The 18,788-nt window shown below is 51.2% G+C and overlaps 7 protein-coding genes across 7 annotated transcripts; 2 read left to right on the top strand and 5 right to left on the bottom strand.

The window, feature by feature from the left end:
• Window positions 1-724: 724 nt before the first annotated feature.
• Z518_07005 (uncharacterized protein) lies at window positions 725-2,739 on the top strand (the record flags this gene model as incomplete). Its single annotated transcript, XM_013415135.1, has 6 exons — window positions 725-986; window positions 1,037-1,244; window positions 1,297-1,603; window positions 1,655-1,807; window positions 1,859-2,271; window positions 2,322-2,739. The coding sequence occupies 6 exons, from the start codon at window positions 725-727 to the stop codon at window positions 2,737-2,739; spliced, it is 1,761 nt and encodes a 586-aa protein (XP_013270589.1).
• Window positions 2,740-3,095: 356 nt separating this feature from the next.
• Z518_07004 (uncharacterized protein) lies at window positions 3,096-4,574 on the bottom strand (the record flags this gene model as incomplete). The annotated part of the gene is made up of 1 exon (XM_013415134.1): window positions 3,096-4,574. The coding sequence occupies one exon, from the start codon at window positions 4,572-4,574 to the stop codon at window positions 3,096-3,098; it is 1,479 nt and encodes a 492-aa protein (XP_013270588.1).
• Window positions 4,575-7,540: 2,966 nt separating this feature from the next.
• On the bottom strand, window positions 7,541-8,457 carry Z518_07003 (uncharacterized protein; the record flags this gene model as incomplete). The annotated part of the gene is made up of 3 exons (XM_013415133.1): window positions 7,541-7,882; window positions 7,911-8,315; window positions 8,392-8,457. 3 exons carry the CDS (start codon window positions 8,455-8,457, stop codon window positions 7,541-7,543), a joined length of 813 nt encoding a protein of 270 aa, XP_013270587.1.
• Window positions 8,458-9,310: 853 nt separating this feature from the next.
• Z518_07002 (uncharacterized protein) lies at window positions 9,311-10,339 on the bottom strand (the record flags this gene model as incomplete). The annotated part of the gene is made up of 1 exon (XM_013415132.1): window positions 9,311-10,339. One exon carries the CDS (start codon window positions 10,337-10,339, stop codon window positions 9,311-9,313), a length of 1,029 nt encoding a protein of 342 aa, XP_013270586.1.
• Window positions 10,340-11,895: 1,556 nt separating this feature from the next.
• Window positions 11,896-13,452, top strand: Z518_07001 (uncharacterized protein; the record flags this gene model as incomplete). The annotated part of the gene is made up of 1 exon (XM_013415131.1): window positions 11,896-13,452. The coding sequence occupies one exon, from the start codon at window positions 11,896-11,898 to the stop codon at window positions 13,450-13,452; it is 1,557 nt and encodes a 518-aa protein (XP_013270585.1).
• Window positions 13,453-14,535: 1,083 nt separating this feature from the next.
• Window positions 14,536-16,123, bottom strand: Z518_07000 (uncharacterized protein; the record flags this gene model as incomplete). The annotated part of the gene is made up of 2 exons (XM_013415130.1): window positions 14,536-15,515; window positions 15,574-16,123. The coding sequence occupies 2 exons, from the start codon at window positions 16,121-16,123 to the stop codon at window positions 14,536-14,538; spliced, it is 1,530 nt and encodes a 509-aa protein (XP_013270584.1).
• A 1,149-nt stretch (window positions 16,124-17,272) lies between these two features.
• Z518_06999 (uncharacterized protein) lies at window positions 17,273-18,467 on the bottom strand (the record flags this gene model as incomplete). Its single annotated transcript, XM_013415129.1, has 2 exons — window positions 17,273-17,817; window positions 17,870-18,467. 2 exons carry the CDS (start codon window positions 18,465-18,467, stop codon window positions 17,273-17,275), a joined length of 1,143 nt encoding a protein of 380 aa, XP_013270583.1.
• Between the last annotated feature and the right edge of the window lie 321 nt (window positions 18,468-18,788).

The raw sequence follows: 18,788 nt of genomic DNA, 5'->3' as shown, positions 1-18,788 counted from the left end.
GGACGATGAATCTCTGGTATTAACACCAGCCTCGCTTTCTTAAGCAACCGGACCGGGATCAACGTATCAGATGAATCAAGCTAGTAAAGAAATTGGTGTCTACTCTGCTTATGGCATTTTTGTTGTATTCTGTCCAAGTGCAGCCTGGTGCAACCCTGTGCCACACTCCTGCAACATCAACTCCACCTTGCAACGAAGCAGACCATGGATAATGAACCCGTTCACATATTCCTCGGTGAGGATTACGGTAAGCGGGCCTTCGAAGTCTAGCGATTGGTCCCAGTCCTACTGATCCCTCGTTCAACTCGGCGTTGACTCTTACCCAATGCCGTCATTGCCACTCGACGCAAAATGTTCCACGCACGTACCCCTGTGGAGGCTATCTACTGGTAGCTCAGGTGAGGTAGCCTTGCAGAATCTCAATGCCCTTGATTTGTCCCATGGCTTCTGCGCGCTTTACCGTCCGCAAAATTTTTGGGCTATTGACCTCATACAACCCTCCACTCGCCTCGTCTCACTGATTACTGCGGCGATTTCTATTCGTTCTTTGCCGTACCAACACATCGCATATGGCCGGCTTCCCTCGCCAGGTGCCGCTCATCTCTCTACTTTAATAATAATGCATCCCCACGGTCGTCCGCCCGTCTTCGGGCACATCACATACGTCTAGGTTCAGAAGTCATACACGCAGATTGCCGACGCAACTCTCACCTCGTCCCCGGGAATGGAAAAGGATATTGAGGCCAGGGGTGAGAGCCCCAGTACTCAATCCGACCGGGCACAAGGAAAAATCGAGTTCCCTCGAGCGCCTACTGCTTTCGGCCGCTTCGTTGACAGCTTCAAACGAAATCCAAACGCCCGGGTGACAACACAAGCCGTCGACGCAGATGGCAAGCCTCTCGCCGATCAACCTCCCGCCGAGCCGGCTTTGGCGATGAAGTTGAAAGAGCGACATCTTCAAATGATCGCGATTGGAGGTTCTATTGGTTCGTCTAGGTTAAGCATCTCCGGCCCGGTCAGTGTTAACATTTCACAGGAACTGGACTATTTGTCGGCTCTGGTTCAGCTCTGGCCAATGGAGGCCCAGCATCGTTAATCATCGCATATGGCCTCATTGGAATTATGTTGTATTGCACCGTACATGCTCTAGGCGAGTTGGCAGTCGCTTTCCCAGTGGCTGGCGCCTTTTCCGTCTATGCCAGCCGATTTTTGGACTCCGCATGGGGATTTGCCATGGGCTGGAAGTGAGTTTGCGCGCACGTGCAATCGAACAGTCGAATTAACGGAATTTTTTAGCTACGCTCTTCAGTGGCTAGTGACGCTTCCTCTCGAAATCGTCGCGGCGTCTCTCACGCTCGAATTCTGGTCTGGGAGTCGAGACGTCAACAGTGCTGCCTGGGTCACCATCTTCCTTTTCGTCATCATCCTGATCAACTTCTTCGGCGTCCGAGGTTACGGTGAAGCTGAGTTTATATTCTCCATCATCAAAGTTTTGGCTGTCATTGGCTTCATTATTCTTGGTATCATTATTGACACGGGTGGTGTGCCTGGAGATGATCGAGGTTACATTGGAACACACTACTGGTACGACCCAGGGGCGTTTGTAGGTCTCCCCATGTTCTCAAGATATTCGACATCAGCTCATCAAATCTAGAACCACGGATTCAAAGGGTTATGCTCCGTCTTTGTCACAGCAGCCTTCTCTTTCTCTGGGACTGAATTGGTGGGTCTGGCGGCCGCGGAAACCGAAAACCCCCGAATGGCATTGCCCACCGCTGTGAAGCAGGTCTTCTGGCGAATTACTCTGGTAAAACTTCCATTTCGCCCCTGACCATGTCTATCTACTAACTAAAATTAGTTCTACATGGTTTCGCTCACCATTGTTGGAGTCCTTGTCCCATACAACGACCCAGATCTTCTCAATGGCAGCAGCTCATCCGACGCCAATGCTTCACCCTTCGTCATCGCCGTTCGCAATGCCGGTATCAGTGCTGTTCCTTCCATTATGAATGTTGTCATTCTCATTGCCGTTCTGTCGGTGGGAAATTCTTCGATCTATGGCTCTAGCCGCACACTTGCCGCTCTCGCGGACTTGGGTCAGGCTCCCAAGATCCTAGGCTACATCGACCGCTCCGGACGACCCTTGGTCGCTATTGTGGTCTCTTCGACCGTCGGATTCCTCTGCTACATCGTCGCCGCGGGACCGGATACGACGACCGAAGCATTCAACTGGATGATCGCCATCAGCGGTCTTGCTTCGATTTTTACTTGGTAAGTATTGAAACCACATCCTTGATAACCCCTGCTGACCGACTGTCTAGGGGCTCTATCTGCTTATGCCACATCCGTTTCCGCAAGGCCTGGCACCTTGCTGGCAATACGCTGGACGATTTGGCCTTCAAATCACAAGCCACAATCTACGGTTCTTGGCTCGGTTTAATCATGAACATTCTGATTCTCGTCGCTCAATTCTGGACGGGCTTTGCTCCCGTTGGATATGCCGAAATGACGGCCTCCGAGCTGGTCAAGGGCTTCTTTGAGGTTTATCTCGCAGCCCCCATTGTCATTGTCATGTATGTCGGGTACAAACTGGTGAAGAAGACGAAGATTAGGAGGGCGAGGGAGATTGATATCACTAGCGGAAGGAGGGAGCATAATCTCAGGGAGATTCTGGAGGAAGAGCGCAGAATCCAAGCCACATGGCCATGGTGGAAGAAGGTTTGGAAGACCGTGTGCTAAGAAATTCTAATTGGCATTGATGACTGAAAGTCGTTGAGGGATGCTGGGGTGGTTGTAATCAATGGGATAAGAATCATGGCCCTTCGGCACATGTCTCGAGAATCGCTGTTGTTAATAAGAACCATATGACAAGGTCGTTCCGACGTTTGTGATGAGTCTGGGCAATTCTGAGTCAACCCGGCATTCCCGGTTTTGATATGCCGCCATCCGGACGGGAGGACCAGGGGCGGGAATTGTTCAGTCTAACAAGCAAGCACCCGGCTCAGGAAACAGCAGTAGTATCTGCTTGGGGGAGTGAACGCCAGACACATCCATATTATTTCACTCGCAACCTCACACAAGAATCCCCCAAAATGTCACGCCTGCTTGGTTGTCTTCGTGCCAATGCCATTTCCACTGCTGATGCCTTCCTCGCTACTGATATCTCGGCCAGCAGCATCGTGGCCTTCCAAGACACCTCCACCGAGTGCCTTCTCCTCATTGACGGTCGGTTTGCCGTAATGCTGGTCGTACTCAAATTGACCGTCGTGGAAGAAGGCGTAAGGGAGCTCGCCGTGAACCTCGCCGTCACCGATCAGCAGTTGGTCCTCGTTGTACCTGAGTGGAATTCTCAGGACATATTTGATGAAGAGACATATGGCACTGGTCCAGAAGATATTCCAACCAATAACAAAGAGGAATCCGACAATCTGTACCCAAACTTGTCTTCCATTCCCATCGATGGCTCCACCACTTGGAGCAAGAGCAAATGCGGCTGTACCTTCGCTGGTGGCAAACAGGCCGGTCAAGAATCCTCCGACGACACCGCCAACCAAGTGGGTGTGGAAATCCCCGACAACATCGTCGGAAAACTCAAGGAACCATTTTTGTTTGCCCAAGACGTTCATGGAAATCCAAGGGATGGAACCAGAGCATGCCCCGATGATAATGGCACCCCAACCCGCCACAAATCCGGCCGCCGGAGTGATGGCAACCAGACCCGTGATGATACCTTGAATGGCACCAATTACGGCAGGTTTCTTGAAGAATACTAGGTCCAGAACGGTCCAGGTCAACATACTCATCGCCGTACAAATGTTAGTATTGAGCACGGCGGCACCCGCATCCGGCGAGGCGGTATACGGATCACCACCGTTGAAGCCGTTCCAGCCCAGCCAGAGAAGTCCAACACCCACGAGCGAAAGAAGGACGTTGTTGGGATGAAATTCCGCGCGATCGCGAGGGTGTCGTGGTCCCACCCAGTAAGCCATGACAAAACCGGCCGTTCCGGATGAGACATGGATGACGTATCCTCCGGAGTAATCCAAGACGCCGAGATCATACAGAAATCCCCCGCCCCAAATGCTGAAAGCGCCCACGGTATAGCTGAGTGTCACCCACAGAGGTACAAAGGCCATCCACGCTAGAAAATTCATTCTCGCAAGCCCTGCACCGGCGATAAGGACGACTGTGATTGCGGCGAAAACGAATTGAAAGTACACCATTGTACTCATGGGGTAGGCGGCGGTCAGCCCGGCTTCAGGTAGGTTGGCCTGGATCAACTCATAATTCATCGCGACAGCGGGACCGGGCACTCCGACAAACGGTAACATTTGTTTGCCGAAAGCAGCTTTGTAAGCCCACACCACCCAGCATATGAGCACGGCGGCAAAAGCATAGAGAACCATAAAGGCGGAATTGATAGCCCATTTCTTCTTGACCAAGCCAGCATACATGGCCATAAGTCCTGGAACAGATTGCAACCCGACAAGGGTAGCTGCGGTCAACTGCCAGGCATTGTCGCCGTTGTTGAGCCAGTCCGGCGCAACCAAGGTATCCGGGTCCCAGTTCGGCATCTTGCCAGTTATTAGAGAGGGTTATCGAGGGGAGGTGGTCGGATGACAGAAAGATTCCCAAATTCACAGATCCTCACTTCTACTCCTCGAAATGCGTGGTCTGGAAGAGGAAGGGCGCAACAGAACACGTCAAGTAGCTGGGAGAGAGCCGAGCTTATTAAAAAGGCAGACTACACACACGACAAAAAGAAAAACGACAGAGCTCCCCAAGCTCCCAGAGGACCCTTACCTCTCATCCCTACCGGCACCCACATGGACAAGGATCCACGCGATATCAGTTCTTCAAAGAGAGCGAATGATTTGCCAAACGATGTCACCTGGCAGTTTGACGTTTGAGAGCTCACCCTGCACAGCAATTTTTCCCCGCGCTAGCAGCCCGATCCAGGTACAAACGTGGTAACGGCATTCGTCTTGTCACTCCCATGGTAGGGCAAAGTCCTTTGCTTGCTTATCATGGAAGGATATTGTAATACGCGATTAGGTTTGCACGGCAATTCCCCAACGGAGGAGTATCAGGTAAAGGAACAGGGTCTGGAGATACCAAGACTGGGGTAATGGAGCCAATGGCGGGGAAGAAGCTTATCAGCGCTTAGCGTGGCCAACAGCACTACTAAATGCTGTTAAACTTCGCTAAGCCTCTTGAGACGCCCGACTAGCGCGGCAAGGAGCGGTGCTTGGCATGCCGTCTCTTAGATTCCTACCTCTCAAGAGCCTCGGGCTTATCTCTGAGATCGAGTCTTCCACGTGCAACACAGCAAGGGAGAAGGGAGAACAAGACCATCGGGATTATTGAAAGATGGCAAATCGATAAACAAGGTGGTCTGATGCCATAATGTTTCTGTGTTTCCGCACGGCCCTCCCGGCAAGCAGCCACCAGTCACGTCCCAGCAGCCCACGACGAATTGAATATCCCTGTAAGACTTTCCGCGGCGTTCGCCTTATCGTCGCCATCTCGAGAACAAGACAAATACCATGGCGTGTTCCGTGGGTTCTGATCAAGTGATGAGAGGGCTGACCAGCTGCAAATTGTTGAGCAACCCTCCCAGCGGACTTCCTCCTGGCCTTTTTTGCTCCTTTGCATTTTCAGGGCTGGATATCCCTCGTGGATGGAGCACAGACTCGAGCAAGAACGATGCTCTCAAAAATGAGCCATACACCGACCATACTTACCACAGAATTAGATCCTTCACTCCTCCCTATCTGGTGCATATCCGAGAGAACAGAGATGCTGTTTTATCCACACACCCCCGAGGCTTTCAAATCGTGTCATCCGTGGGTCACGCTATAGGAGTGCTGCGGAAGCAAGAGTCGCCTGCTTTGAGCGAGCATTCTCATGCATAGAACGGAATAGCCATGGTAAGGCCCATCGAGACCTGTTTCTGTGGAAGTGGCAACTGTTCGGAGGTCTTGGTTTCGAAGAATAGGGATCTGGTGGGAAACTCTCAGCTCTCAGCAAGATAGTACCGCCCTCCATTAAGACCACAGTCACGAAACTTTGAGGGGAACCTGCTTCAGCCAACACTACATCAACTTGAACGCCGACCATTCTTCTGATCCCCTGATGGGGTCTCTGACTCGCAGAAGATTTACTACTGGAACAAGGGGATGAAAATATGAGCCTAGATCCTTGTGAGACTTTAGTGATGGCTGTTCAGCAGGCAGTTGATGGATCAATCTGATATCCATAATGATCCTGCAAACAGCACCCACCTCCACAGGGCAGACTAAGAGGTTGGAAGACGATGGGGATAGGGGGATTACAACTTCAGCCTCACAGGTGAGTCCATCGCAACTGCTGAATCTAATCGAAGGCTCCTATAGTGTATCATCCCTCGTCACTTCAAAATTGGCCAAATCGACCTGCGCACAATAACCGACCAGGCTGTGCTGCCAGCAACAACATCGTCGCCTTCACGTTCTGTATACCACACATCTCTAAGCACAACACCGACCCACGCACAATTCAACTGGTCTCACGTTGATATTGGTAATACCCATTCCCTTTCTCTTTCTTTTTTCCTCTACTTGTCTTCTCTACCTCCTCCACCAACTTGACTCGCCAGTTTTCCCACATTTTGCACAGCCCACTTTCCGCCCATGTATAGCGCTTGAAGAGGTCCGATCCCATTATTACTGCTCCCACAGCCATGACACCGGCCGCAGCGCCCACACACGCTCTTGCCTCGTCCATACTTGTCATTGTTGCCGCATACATTGCAGCCTTTGCCGTTGCCTCCTGTCATTGTCAGCTCGTTGCCATCTGTCGGTATTCCGTTTCCGATCGGATCGCTGCAGGCTCGCCGGGAGCGGGTTTTGGGTTTGCTCGTGGGGCTGGAGCCCATTCTGAATGGTGTCGAATGTTTGTGGTCAGGCCGCGGCACACGGGTTTTCGGTTCCTTTGAGGAGTGTTCTCAAATCTGTTCGCAAACTTGGGATTGACGCTGTCACCGGTGCAAAAGATTGGGATCGAGGGCGTGTTATGTTTGATTGAAGCACACTCACCTGAAACACGCCTGGAAGCACTATTGCGTCAGCGGAGTGTCAGCCAAATGGGGGCGAAAAGGACGCCATGCTCGATGTAGCCTTACCTGGCATTTTCTATTTTGGGAGTCAAGCAAGGATTAAAGGTGGTTGCAAGTTCCTGGCTAGGACGGGGCCGATAGCGTCCAAGACATTTTGCTCAGACCCGTGAAAGTTTGGAAGTTGGCCCACCATATCCAGCTCTAGGCCAGCTTTCCTCATGGCTTAGATATGGATATGGAACTGGCGATTATCACAATACAGGGTAGAAGGTCAGTTTTGAGCGATGATATCGAATGAGGCTGCAAATGTCCGTTAGGTGAATATATGTTCCCCTCCCATTTTGAGGGCCATGATTTCAATGAAAGCCAAGAAAGATATTTCTAAACCACACGCAATGCTATGCTTCTCTGCATCATCCCATAGCCTTCTTATCCGTATCACTGTTAGTCACTCCTCAGTGCGAAACCGTGTACCTGATCCTGATAGATCTTGACCTCGGTGGGCACGCCGGGTTTCTCCAGGCCTTCTCTGATCTGCTCCATGGATTTTAAGTCTGGAAGACTATCCTTTTCGCCGACGGCGGCGCTGGTAGGTTTCGTCACCGGGTTGAGGTCGCTTGCAATAGACAATAGCAATGGATGACACGCATACGCGGCATCGATGCTGCCAATCTCGCCTCCCTTGCGCCCATGGCCCTGCAGGATGGCATAGTGGCCGCCCGAGCAGAAACCGAGTGCACCGATTTGTCGGTACCAGGGATCTTGCGCACCGTGTTGATAAAGCCACTGGTGATGGGTTCTGATACGGCTTCACGGTGCTTGATCGGCCCAGAGGGCCCGCATCAAGCATGAAGTCAACTGGGTCTTTCGCTTTGTCAAGCATGCCTTCCTCTTCGTTGACTTTCAAAGGAGGCTCGATGCTCTGCGGGAAGTCGATCGGTAAGGAGTCTCCCCCATGTATGTCAGGGATGGAGCAGTAAAACTCAGCTTTAGCGTAATCATTCGCCAACAGAGGGACATTCTTGAACTTGCCGCCGACAATATCGACAAGAAAGACCACTGATTTCGACTTGGATTTGTCGTTTGATTGCACAATGTACGTTGGCAGCCCGCCGATTGCGTCCTCGCGGCCTGTGGGCGTGGCGTTGCGCACGGCGCCTAGGGGGGGTATGTACTCATTCCGATTTGTGTTGGCATATTGTCCAAATTTTCCGAGGTACTATGGAGGGTTGGGAAAGGACATTGTGCACAAGTCAACGATTGTAACAGGAGATAGCAAAGGACAAGGGTTGTACTTTCCGTGGCCTAGCTACAACGATTGAAGCAGCAGAAGCCGAAGGTCTCTCTCCATGTCCAAACATGGAGGGATGGAATACCTTTTCCTTGTCATTACCAACCCACTCTACTTTTCGGGCATTGTTTCTTGAGCCAAATGAAAGGGATGAAAGTCCCCGGTATCCGTGTTGATGCCGGAAAAGATCTTGTGTTGATAAGCGCGATGACTTCATTTGGTTGCGGTCCAGGCGATCTAATCCTGAGCTTCAATTTCGCTTGAGATGTTGGTTCATGAGGGCAGTATTCGCGAAGTCAAAGGGCCTTGCTTAGCGCCGGGGGTACGCTTCTGGTTGGTAGTAGGCTGAATGATGAATCTAGGGACGACTCATCTCCCATTGAGTGAGAATCGGTTGCCGTGGTTGAGAAGATTTCTGAACATAGCGACGGTTGCCAGCCACGGGAGCAAACATGGCTAAAGGAGATGGATATGGATATGTCAGGCACGATGTTTTGGTCGTGTTAGTTAGGGACGGTGCTGGGGCGGCATATCTGCAGCCTCAACACGTGTCAAAGGGAGACACCGAAGAAGGATTTCACCGGTTGGAGACCACTTATTCTTCAACGAGGCTGAAGATTTCGTAGAGCGCGTTCCAAGTTTCGTGTTTCTGAAAATCGTGTCATTTAAGAATAAACCGTGGGTTGTTTCCAAAATTGGCCCCCGCGGGCGTTTTCATAGATCTCTCCCATTCGGATCATCATGAATCAAGAAGAGATGTGCTGAGTCTCCCTCCCCCTGAGAGACCCTTGACCAGAGAAACTAGTGATGTCGGAGCTTTTTCTGGTGAACTAGGAAAGGCGCGCGTCCATCCCCCGAAAACTCTCCGCGAACACGAGATAAACGGGGCCTAAAGGCTGACGCGAGATTAACCGGCGTCGTTGTCAGCCTAGACTTTCAGGGGCTTCGACATCAGAAAGTATATTAACATAGCCGTCCATATGACATCGGGCCGTTCGGATCAGTTTGGCGCTCAAAATCTTGCCATCTTCGATATCTGCTCCCACCTCCAAGTTTCCCGATGGATGGCCGATGATGGTGTTGGAAGGGTGTAAGTGTTTCGACAATTGAAAAGGGATGGTTCCTTCGATTTTACAGGCAACGCCCAGATTGAGAGCCAGAGTCACCGGGACAGCTTTGTGAGCTTGTTCCATGGAGAGAGCCTGACATGTAATGTCCATCGCATGATCACTCGATGGAAATAGGAGCACGATCTTAGGGATACTGCTGATTTTAGGGTCCAGACCCATCATTTCCGCGCCCTTTTGGCGGATGATCTCTAGCCGGTCGAGAAGTTCCTGATTGGCATTCATTTCGTCCGGGGAAGCTCCTCTCTTCCAACCAACATCCCTGCCATCAATGAAGATCCCCGGATTGCCGACATCGATGAGAGACGCTCGGATGACTTGGTCTCCGACTTCTATTTGGTTAACCGCCCCTCCGGTTGGCAATGCGCTATTGGTTTTGGATCCTTCCGGGTCGAGAAATGACAAAGTAATGGTCGAACCAGTCCCGGGAACGCCATCAATGGAGCAATGGCCCAGTTCCATATATTGCCAGAATCCGTTAATCCAACAGGCCTGGAAGGTAGACTCGATGATTTTCTTGGTATTTGTGTTTCTCATTCTCATGGTTATTCGGCTACCGTCCCCATCTTCTTCATTCTGAACCAGAGTCGGAGGAACTCCTCGATAAATGCCTGCATTCAGTGCAAATGGCCCGACCGCGGCGCTTAAATTGCCACAATTACCTGCCATATCCAATTTGCCATCTTTCACGCCTATTTGGAAAAAAGTGTAGTCGACGTCAACATCGGATTGGGTCGATGGCTGAACTATCATGGCCTTGCTGAGCGACGAGATGCCACCTCCCATTCCATTGAGTTGCCTCCCATATGGGTCCGGGCAGCCCATGATTGCAGCGAAGAAATTTTCCATCCTCTTGAATTGAGAACGCTCTGGAGAGTGGCTCGATGACAAGATGGATTGCAACCATTCTGGCAGATCCGAAAAGTTCAGGAAAACGCCTTTGGAGGTACCGCCTCTCCAGAAGGAGGCTTTTACGGCGCAAGGGAAAGGAGCGGCAGACATGGGTCTCTTCGCCTGGATATTGTCTGCTAGTGACAAAATGTCCAGACACACGCGTATTGATCTCTCGAGGTGTCCCAATGTGGAGGTGTTTGCCCATCGGTGTCCAAGCAGCATGGTCACAGGACAGAATGCGGCGGGGCAGCAACCGAGGGGTCTCAAAGCCAACGGATATACAGAAAGAATGATTCGCGTGCCGGGGGCGTTGGTGATTTTGAAACCAGGGAGTTGGGGTTACATAACCGGCGGGGATGGAAAAAGAAATAACTAAGGTGCGTACTAAGTATTCGTGGCAGATTTATGAGCCGTAAGGCTGACCAATCAAAGTGCGGGTAATTGGGAGAAGCGTCGATGATTCGGTGATATATTGTCGGTGGCTCAATTGCCTATACCCACACATTGGGCATTGGAGCCGGTTCAGACTTTAACAGCACATTTCCGACTACAAAATGCCACCTCCCAAGTCAAAAGAAAGAAACCAGCGGCAAAGATGGCCACCGCGCAAAACAGCTGAACTGCGTGAGAGTTTCCCTTGATCTCAGGATAGCACCTGCAGTGGGAGTCCCACAAAGAGACCCAAAGCTGTTCATAACCAATGTCATTTCCATCCGAGATCGGTTAGAGACTTCAAACCCCAAGGGCTCCAGGCTATATCTCAGTTTCCTTTGGCGGCAACAATGTACCAACTTGGCGACAACGATAGTCCAGTGATCGAGCCCCCAACACTCTAGGCGAATCTCCAGGCCCGGCTTGAATACTTCATTGGGAGACTTTCCAGGAGGGAAGCGAGCCTCGAGTTGCTCGAGATTGGCTTCGAAATGGTGTCTCTTACCCGGGCTTTGAGTGGCCCGTTATGTCCTATGCGGCATCTGCCAGAGAAATTCTATGCATGGGTCTTCCTACGCCCGTCAACGACGATTTTGCTAAGCAGGTCTAATGTCATACCGCGACTGAGCTTGCTGATGGGATTTCTTGATTGGGTGACCCCTTCAGCAGCATTATCAGGTGTGTGCTTGATCAGCCATTGAACGCGCGGAACGAAGTGGTGAGAGAAGTTCATCATGATTGGGGCATAGACATCCCCGTGAACATAAATGAGATCCTCAGTTTCGATTTGCTGGACATCTTCGACTGCCTATACAGGGGATTATAAGGCGAAAAGTGTGTCCTCGCTCGGCAGACCTGCCTTCCTTAAATCAGACACAGTCTCAGAGGGCTGTAAGAGCGGCGAGGGGATTCTCGTTAATACAAATTGCTTAATTGGCAGATCATACACCAACATAGGGCAGCATTAGAATCTTCCCAATTAGGGAGTTCACTGAGAACGGTGGCCTTCTCCATCCATCACGCATAACATATTCCCATTGCCCCTCCATCCTACTATGGGCTCCATCCAACCTTCGTCGAGTCCTCAATTCCTCGTCATTGGAGCCGGATCACGAGGGCACGCATATGCCCGCGCCGTCGAAGCCTCCACCTCCGGATCCATTGCTGCCGTGGCCGAGATCGATCCCTTCAAGCGTCGAGAATTTGGGGAAAGGTATATTTGGGGCAGGAACGGTGAACCTCATGAACATCAATCTTTTGCGGGCTGGGAGGATTGGGTAGCATGGGAGACACAACGAAGGCACCACGCAGTGGTTCGGGGGACTCAGCCAGGCTATCAGCCCATAACCGGTGTCTTCATATGCACTCTGGACGAGACCCATGCACCTATCATTCGTGCCATTGCCCATTTCAACCTCCATATCCTTTGCGAGAAGCCTCTCGCCCTCTCCTTGTCCGATTGTCTCTCTATATCTTCAGCATTGTCAAAATATCCGCCCAAGGTATTCTCCATCGGCCATGTCCTCCACTACTCGCCACATAATATACTTCTGCGCACGCTCCTGACATCCGACCAAGTCATCGGCGAAGTTGTTTCAATCGAACATACCGAGCCTATTGGTTGGTGGCATTTTTCGCACTCATACGTGCGAGGAAATTGGAGACGATCCACGCCAGAGGGTGTTGGCTCGTTGCTCACCAAATCTTGCCATGATATTGATTTCTTGCTCTGGCTTCTTTGTGCACCAAGTCGCCTAACAGGCGAGAAGCCCCATTTTCCTTCCACCATATCGAGCACCGGAGCCATCACACAATTCCGCCGAGCAAGAAAGCCCCAAGCCGCTGGTCATTCAACCAACTGCCTCTCTTGCCCCGCTGAATCGGATTGCATTTACTCCGCGAAGAAGATCTACCGTGACAGATGGCTTCGGAAGGAGCGAGATACAGGCTGGCCACTGAAGATTGTGGTGCCCGAAATCGAAGATATTGTAACAACGAAGGGCTGGAATGCGGGAGAAGAAAGGCTGATGCAGAAACTCGGCGAAGATTACGATAAATCTACTACTCCAGACGCGGAAATTGCCAGCAGAAGCTGGTACGGTCGCTGTGTGTATGAATCGGACAACGACGTCGTTGACGATCAGACCGTCACGATAACGTGGGATGATGAATCCCTTCCCGGGAAAGCGCTCGGTCGAGGACCGAAGCAGGCCCTTTTCCACATGGCATATGCCACCCAGGCACAATGCGAACGACGAGGAAGGATATATGGCACATTGGGAGAGATCACCTATGACTCTCACACAATCACCGTCCACCGTTTTGCCACCGGTGAAACAACCGTCCATGATATCCCCAAACAAGCTCCGGAGGTGGAGAAGAGCCATGGTGGCGGCGACTGGGGGCTCGCAGGCGCTTTCGTCCAATCCGTGCACAATGTCGACGGTGGCACCATGGACGTTGCGCAGGTACAACGAGAACTTGTGGGCTGTGATTTAGAAGAAATCATCATAAGCCATGCTGTCGTGTTTGCTGCCGATGAGGCGAGACGGGAAAAAAAGGTCATCGACTGGGCTGAATGGTGGAAGAGAAATGGACAAATGGTGGAGTGACCAGACTCTTAGACATTTTCGGACCTCGATTCCTTTGATGGGTTTTGATTTACGTCTGACGAATTTCGCGAATGCAACGATTTACGACGACCATGATGACGAGGAAGGACATCCAAAGGCAGGTAACCTCACCACACAGTGCCCCCCCAGGCCCACGGTACAGAGAGGAAAGGCACATTGAGTAAGTATTATCAACTACCGCGTTACAATGGATCGAGATGTCAAATAAAGACATAGTCCAAAGCCTGTGTTTTTGGCTGACTCAGCTTTCTTTCTGTGTCCAGTTCGACAAACTGCCACCCCATAGTCGGCTTTATCTTCTTCTCCCTTCTCGCTCTGCAAACCGTGACCAAACTCCTCAATCACCGGGCTTCACTCCCTGTACAACGGGCGCCGTCTACCTTGCCCACGTACATCTCTGGTTTGGCCGAGTCCAATTGACACTTGGCATCACCAACGACGCTCTGGGTGTTCAATTCGTAAAGGGTCCTGAATAGCCACGGACAATCGAAAATTGTGTACGGCGCACCGCGGCGCTCCTCTGCATCGTGTGCTTCAGTATCCTGCTTGTCTCGGTAGAGTTGAGGAGGATGGCGAGGACGTCGTGCGTTTTGATGAGATGAGGAGTGGTCCCGCCACTCCGGATCAAGGGCAAAGTCAAGCTAGTACGAAGACCGCTGCCGCCTCTTCTACTGCGGTGCAGACTCAGGACGTGCAAGGAGATATCGCTGCTGCAGAGGAGGGGCATCGGAACGGATCACCGAATCACAGTCAGCGTTGTGGTCATGTGCGTGGTGATTTACCAGTTATGTGGATCGGCCTACTGATTCTTGGGCTGTCCTAACGATCTGGAAAATGTCAAAGCTTGGAATGATCTGTGCTTATGTGTGGAATCTAGATGAAATCTCTGACAGATGATTACAGTCGTGCTTTTGCATTGCTCATGGCTTACATTTATTCTCTGACGCTCTAACTGCATCCCTATACAGGCAACGCTCCATCTCTTGGTCTATCCATCCTCCTTTCCCGTGGTGTCGTGTTCTATTGCGCACGTGAACATTTCACAGAGAGAGGGGGGCTTGTTTATCGCCCTCCAATCTGGTGCTTCGGCACAGGTCTGATCCAAGAAACAGCTACATTCATGGCAATCACCATGACGCCAGAGATCCAGAAACTGGCAGCGTAGTCTTTGCCGTGGAACCGGAAGAGGATCGCAAAGCAGACACCACCCAAATTGCCTGCGGCGCCGGTGAGGCCCGATAGGATGCCGTTGGCGAAGGGATGGACGTGGGGTACCAGGGCAAAGTTGGCGCCGTTGCCGGCCTCAAGAAACACGGCCATGGCAGCGATAAGGCCGAAGAGCGTCGCCTCGTCGTGCGGGTCAGTCAGGCCGATGGCAATGAGAAAGGCGCCGGAGACAACGCCCACGAACAGGATCCAGATTTTCTTCACCCACGTCGACTTAGTATATCTGTAGAGGATATCGGCAACGACGCCACCTAACGGGCGCGTCACAACGTTCAACAAGCCGAACATACTCGCCCAACGGCCTGAGCCAGTCTGGCCGAGTTCCGGGAAATTCTTCAGATAGTATGCCCCAAGATATGAATTGATCGCTAGTTCGCCACCGAAAGAACAGAAGTACGTCGCGCAGTGGAAGAGAGCCTGCAGGGAGAAGATGACGTTCAGAGCCTCTTTGAAGGTCGGTTTCTGTATCACTTCTCCCCGAGCAATGTCGAGCATTTCTTGCGACGAGAGATGAGCTTCTGGGTTGTGAGAGGTTGGGGCCGTGGCGCCTTTCGAATCAACTTTTTCCATGTCGCGGTTCGGCGTCGAACTGCCGCTTGGTTCATGGGAAATGCCCTTCTCATCGGTGGTGATGCTGAGGCCGTGAGAGGAAAGAAGTTGAGAAGTATGAAGATGTCGCTCGCTCCATTTGCCCGTTGGAGTGTCCGGACAAAAGAGCGTCATGCCTAGAGCGGTGGCGACGATGAGAATGAATGGTACGATGAAGGCAACTCGCCAGGCTACATGCTCTGAAAGTCCTTGGTGATTCACGAGGCCTGTGCAGTAGGTTGGTATACGTGTCTCAAGTGGAGTCTGTAGAAGGCTGTTTCTTACTGTTGAAAATCACAGGCATGAGGAAGTAGGTAATACCTCCACCAGAATTGCCCCAGCCTCCAATCAACGCATTGGACGTTCCCACCACGTTCTTGTCAAAAAATGCGGTTGACCAGACTTGACAAGGTACGAAAGTACCTCCAAGAATGCCGACGAAGAAGCGGATCGTGATCAAGCCGGCCACACTTGAAACGGTGCCAGACAGAGCAGTGGGAATTGATCCCAGGAGCAGGGTGCCGATGAATGTCCATCTTGCACCAAACCGGTCACAGCAGGGACCGGCGACGAATCGAACCAGAAGCGTGGCCGTTAACGCAGCGATGTTGGAATTGGCGACGTCCACGGTGGACATGTTGAGATCCTTTTTGATGGTGACGGTCATCAATGGAGGGAAAGCGTACCAGGACCAGAAGGCGATGAAGAATCCGAACCAAGAGAAGAAGAAAACTCGGCCATATTTGTCGAAAGGGTTGAGGACAGGGATCGACCGTGCTTTCTGGTTGACAGGATTGACTTCTGGCGCACGCCAGAGAATTGAGATGGGGATCATATTGTTCGATATGTTGACAACGGGATTTCTCGCGGACGTTATGATATGGAACAGGAGCCTTCAAGACAATGACAAGCGGGCACCGGCTGCAGGATGGAAACGAGTTTGTGAAAGTGCGTCTTCCCGTCAATGTCGACTTAGGTTACTTTGGTGCAGCAGTCACATTCCGTAAAGATCACACGGGATTTATATGTCTTTTTTTTTTTTTTTTTTTTTTTTTTTTTTTTCCCTCCAGAGTCGATCCAAAGCCACAGGAGGTGGTCGAGGCTGCCATGGCTCTTTTGCCGAGATGGTTATCAGGGTCGCCAATGCGCCAAGGTGCCGTATCAAACTGTACCAAGAAATGGAACGATGTCGAGCATCTCATCCAAATCCCATTCTCCGCGCATCTTCGTGTTGCTTGATAATACAAGGATCGATTTTGATAGGTGAACATGGAGGAGATCCTGTACTTTGATATCATTCTCCGCGGTTTGAACATCGTCTTCTTGCTGTCACGATCGCCGCCACGGAGATCTCAAACCCTGAGTCTTAATGATACTCGAGTTTGGAGCACATGCCTGGACATCTTGAACATGTTTAGACAGTCTGTAGTGTCGGTTTTACTTTGGTCGAGCTGTTTCCGATTCGTGACTTTCAACGCCGTCGTGAACGTACCTCGATTCTCCCAATTTGAGAGTGTCATTGCCTCGGAGCTTTCAATACACAGCATCAATGCTGGAACGAAGAGCTGAATTTAGCGGATCCCCCCAGAAATAATAATAATATTTCCGTGGATTTGACCACTGGAATATTTCTCCCATTCGCTCGTGCCATTCTAGGGAAAATGCATTCTCGAGCAATCGAGATGGACTTGGAGACTATCGACGCCGCAAACTGTCGCACGAGCCAAGGTGTTTAATGCATTCTCTGCTCTCAAGCGGCCAAATTGAGGCCGAGAAACAAGACGATTATCTTGAAACGGGAAGGAAGAAATATCGGTGGAGAAAGGCTGTGGTGTTATTGCCAAGGGGAGATCCAGCGCCAAGTGGAACTAGAAGAATGTCCAGAGATAAGAGACAGTCTGCTTATACAACTGCTTCTCCGAGGCCTCGAGGCGCGCGGTTTTCTGATTTTCAAAATCATTGGACGTCAGGGGTTGGCCCTTCCTCAGGCGCCCGGTCTGTAGCAATTGCTGGACCGATTGGTGATTCTGGTCAAGCTCTTCTTCTCGCGTTGCACATATTTTGTCACATAGGCCCGTCCAATCACTGTTCGTAAAGCCATCGATTGGGTTTTGGGATTGAATAAATTCGCCATCACATAAGAATCAACAACCTCAAAATTGTCCAGCCAAAGATACCGGCATAGGCATTCGCACAGATCTGCGTACGTGGTGATCCCCAATGGTTTAGCAATCCTCATGAATGTCCAAGCACACCATTCTGTATCATCGGCGTCGACAGCACAGACAATCCCCACGGCACAGATCCCAAGGATAAGTTCCCAATAGGCGTTGCTTCGACTGGTGGTTTCAAAGTCGTTCATCTTTCTCGCATCTTCACTTCCTTCAGGTTTGTCGGCCGAACTCATCATTCCAACCGGAGGATGGCAATAATGCGGCATTCTTTGGTCGTGACTTCGACACTTGAGCCCTGGTCTTCGGGCATCTGACAGACCAGGTGGAATGCGAGCTTTTGACTTCATTCCACGATCTGTACCGTCATTTGGTCAACCCCGGAGGCCGGGGACGCGGAAGCTCCTGACGAGCATTTGTGAGCCTTTCTCGACATGATTCAGCAGCTTCGGCGCAGGCTATGATGTCTTGGATGATCTCAAGGGTAGTAAGGTCTAGAATGTCCGTGTGCAAGAAGAAGGCCGAACCGACAAACGTGCCTAATGGCTGCTCGGAAGCGAGTCTGGTCTCAATTGCCTTGAAGGGCGCTTGGTGCTCTTGCCACGTGATCGGCAAGGTTGGCTTTGAAAGAGATGCCGTGGCTGTGAAGTGGTCGATATTGCGGAACAACGTCCGGATGTGAGGGTTGAGAAATCTTTCGGCTTTCATGGACTTCAATGCTTGAAGATGTGCTCGTGTGCCTTCGACGTTGAAGCAATATAGTTCATAAGCAGCGAGAAAGAGCATGTCTAGTGCGTGATCGTCTGTCCGCCTGTTACCATCCTTCAGACGTTTTCTAAGACCTGCGATGGCCTTTGCTGCATGCTGCTGGGCTGTGAACTGACGTGTTCCCGGTCCGGCATTGTGGACAATCTGCATCCTCATCGTGACTGCGGCCATGAGGGCATTCATGTGCAGATCGTCCTTCAAACACATGTGAATGACTTCGCCTACGTCCACAACGTTCATCTTCGGTCGATGACCGTCAAATGAAGGTGATTGAAATGTTGTCAAGGTCCAAACAGTCTCGAAATACCGTATTCGCCAGAAAATACCAAGGTGCATTTCCACAGTGGAGGTAGAGAATGAATCCAATGAGGAGCCTGCTGGAATGATACCTTTTTTCCTGCATTGAACCTCTCTTCTGTACCGTTAGATCCGGGATTGTCTCGTCGTCTAGAGAGGAGATCTGAGACATAGATGTGTCGTCCTCCAATGACCACTGCTCCCTCGACACAGATCGGATAATTTGGAAGCAAATCGAATTAGGATCTCCGTACCCCCCCCCCC

Source organism: Rhinocladiella mackenziei, assembly GCF_000835555.1.
Source record: "Rhinocladiella mackenziei CBS 650.93 unplaced genomic scaffold supercont1.5, whole genome shotgun sequence".
Taxonomy (NCBI): domain Eukaryota; kingdom Fungi; phylum Ascomycota; class Eurotiomycetes; order Chaetothyriales; family Herpotrichiellaceae; genus Rhinocladiella; species Rhinocladiella mackenziei.
This window is presented reverse-complemented; position numbering and strand designations above follow the sequence as displayed.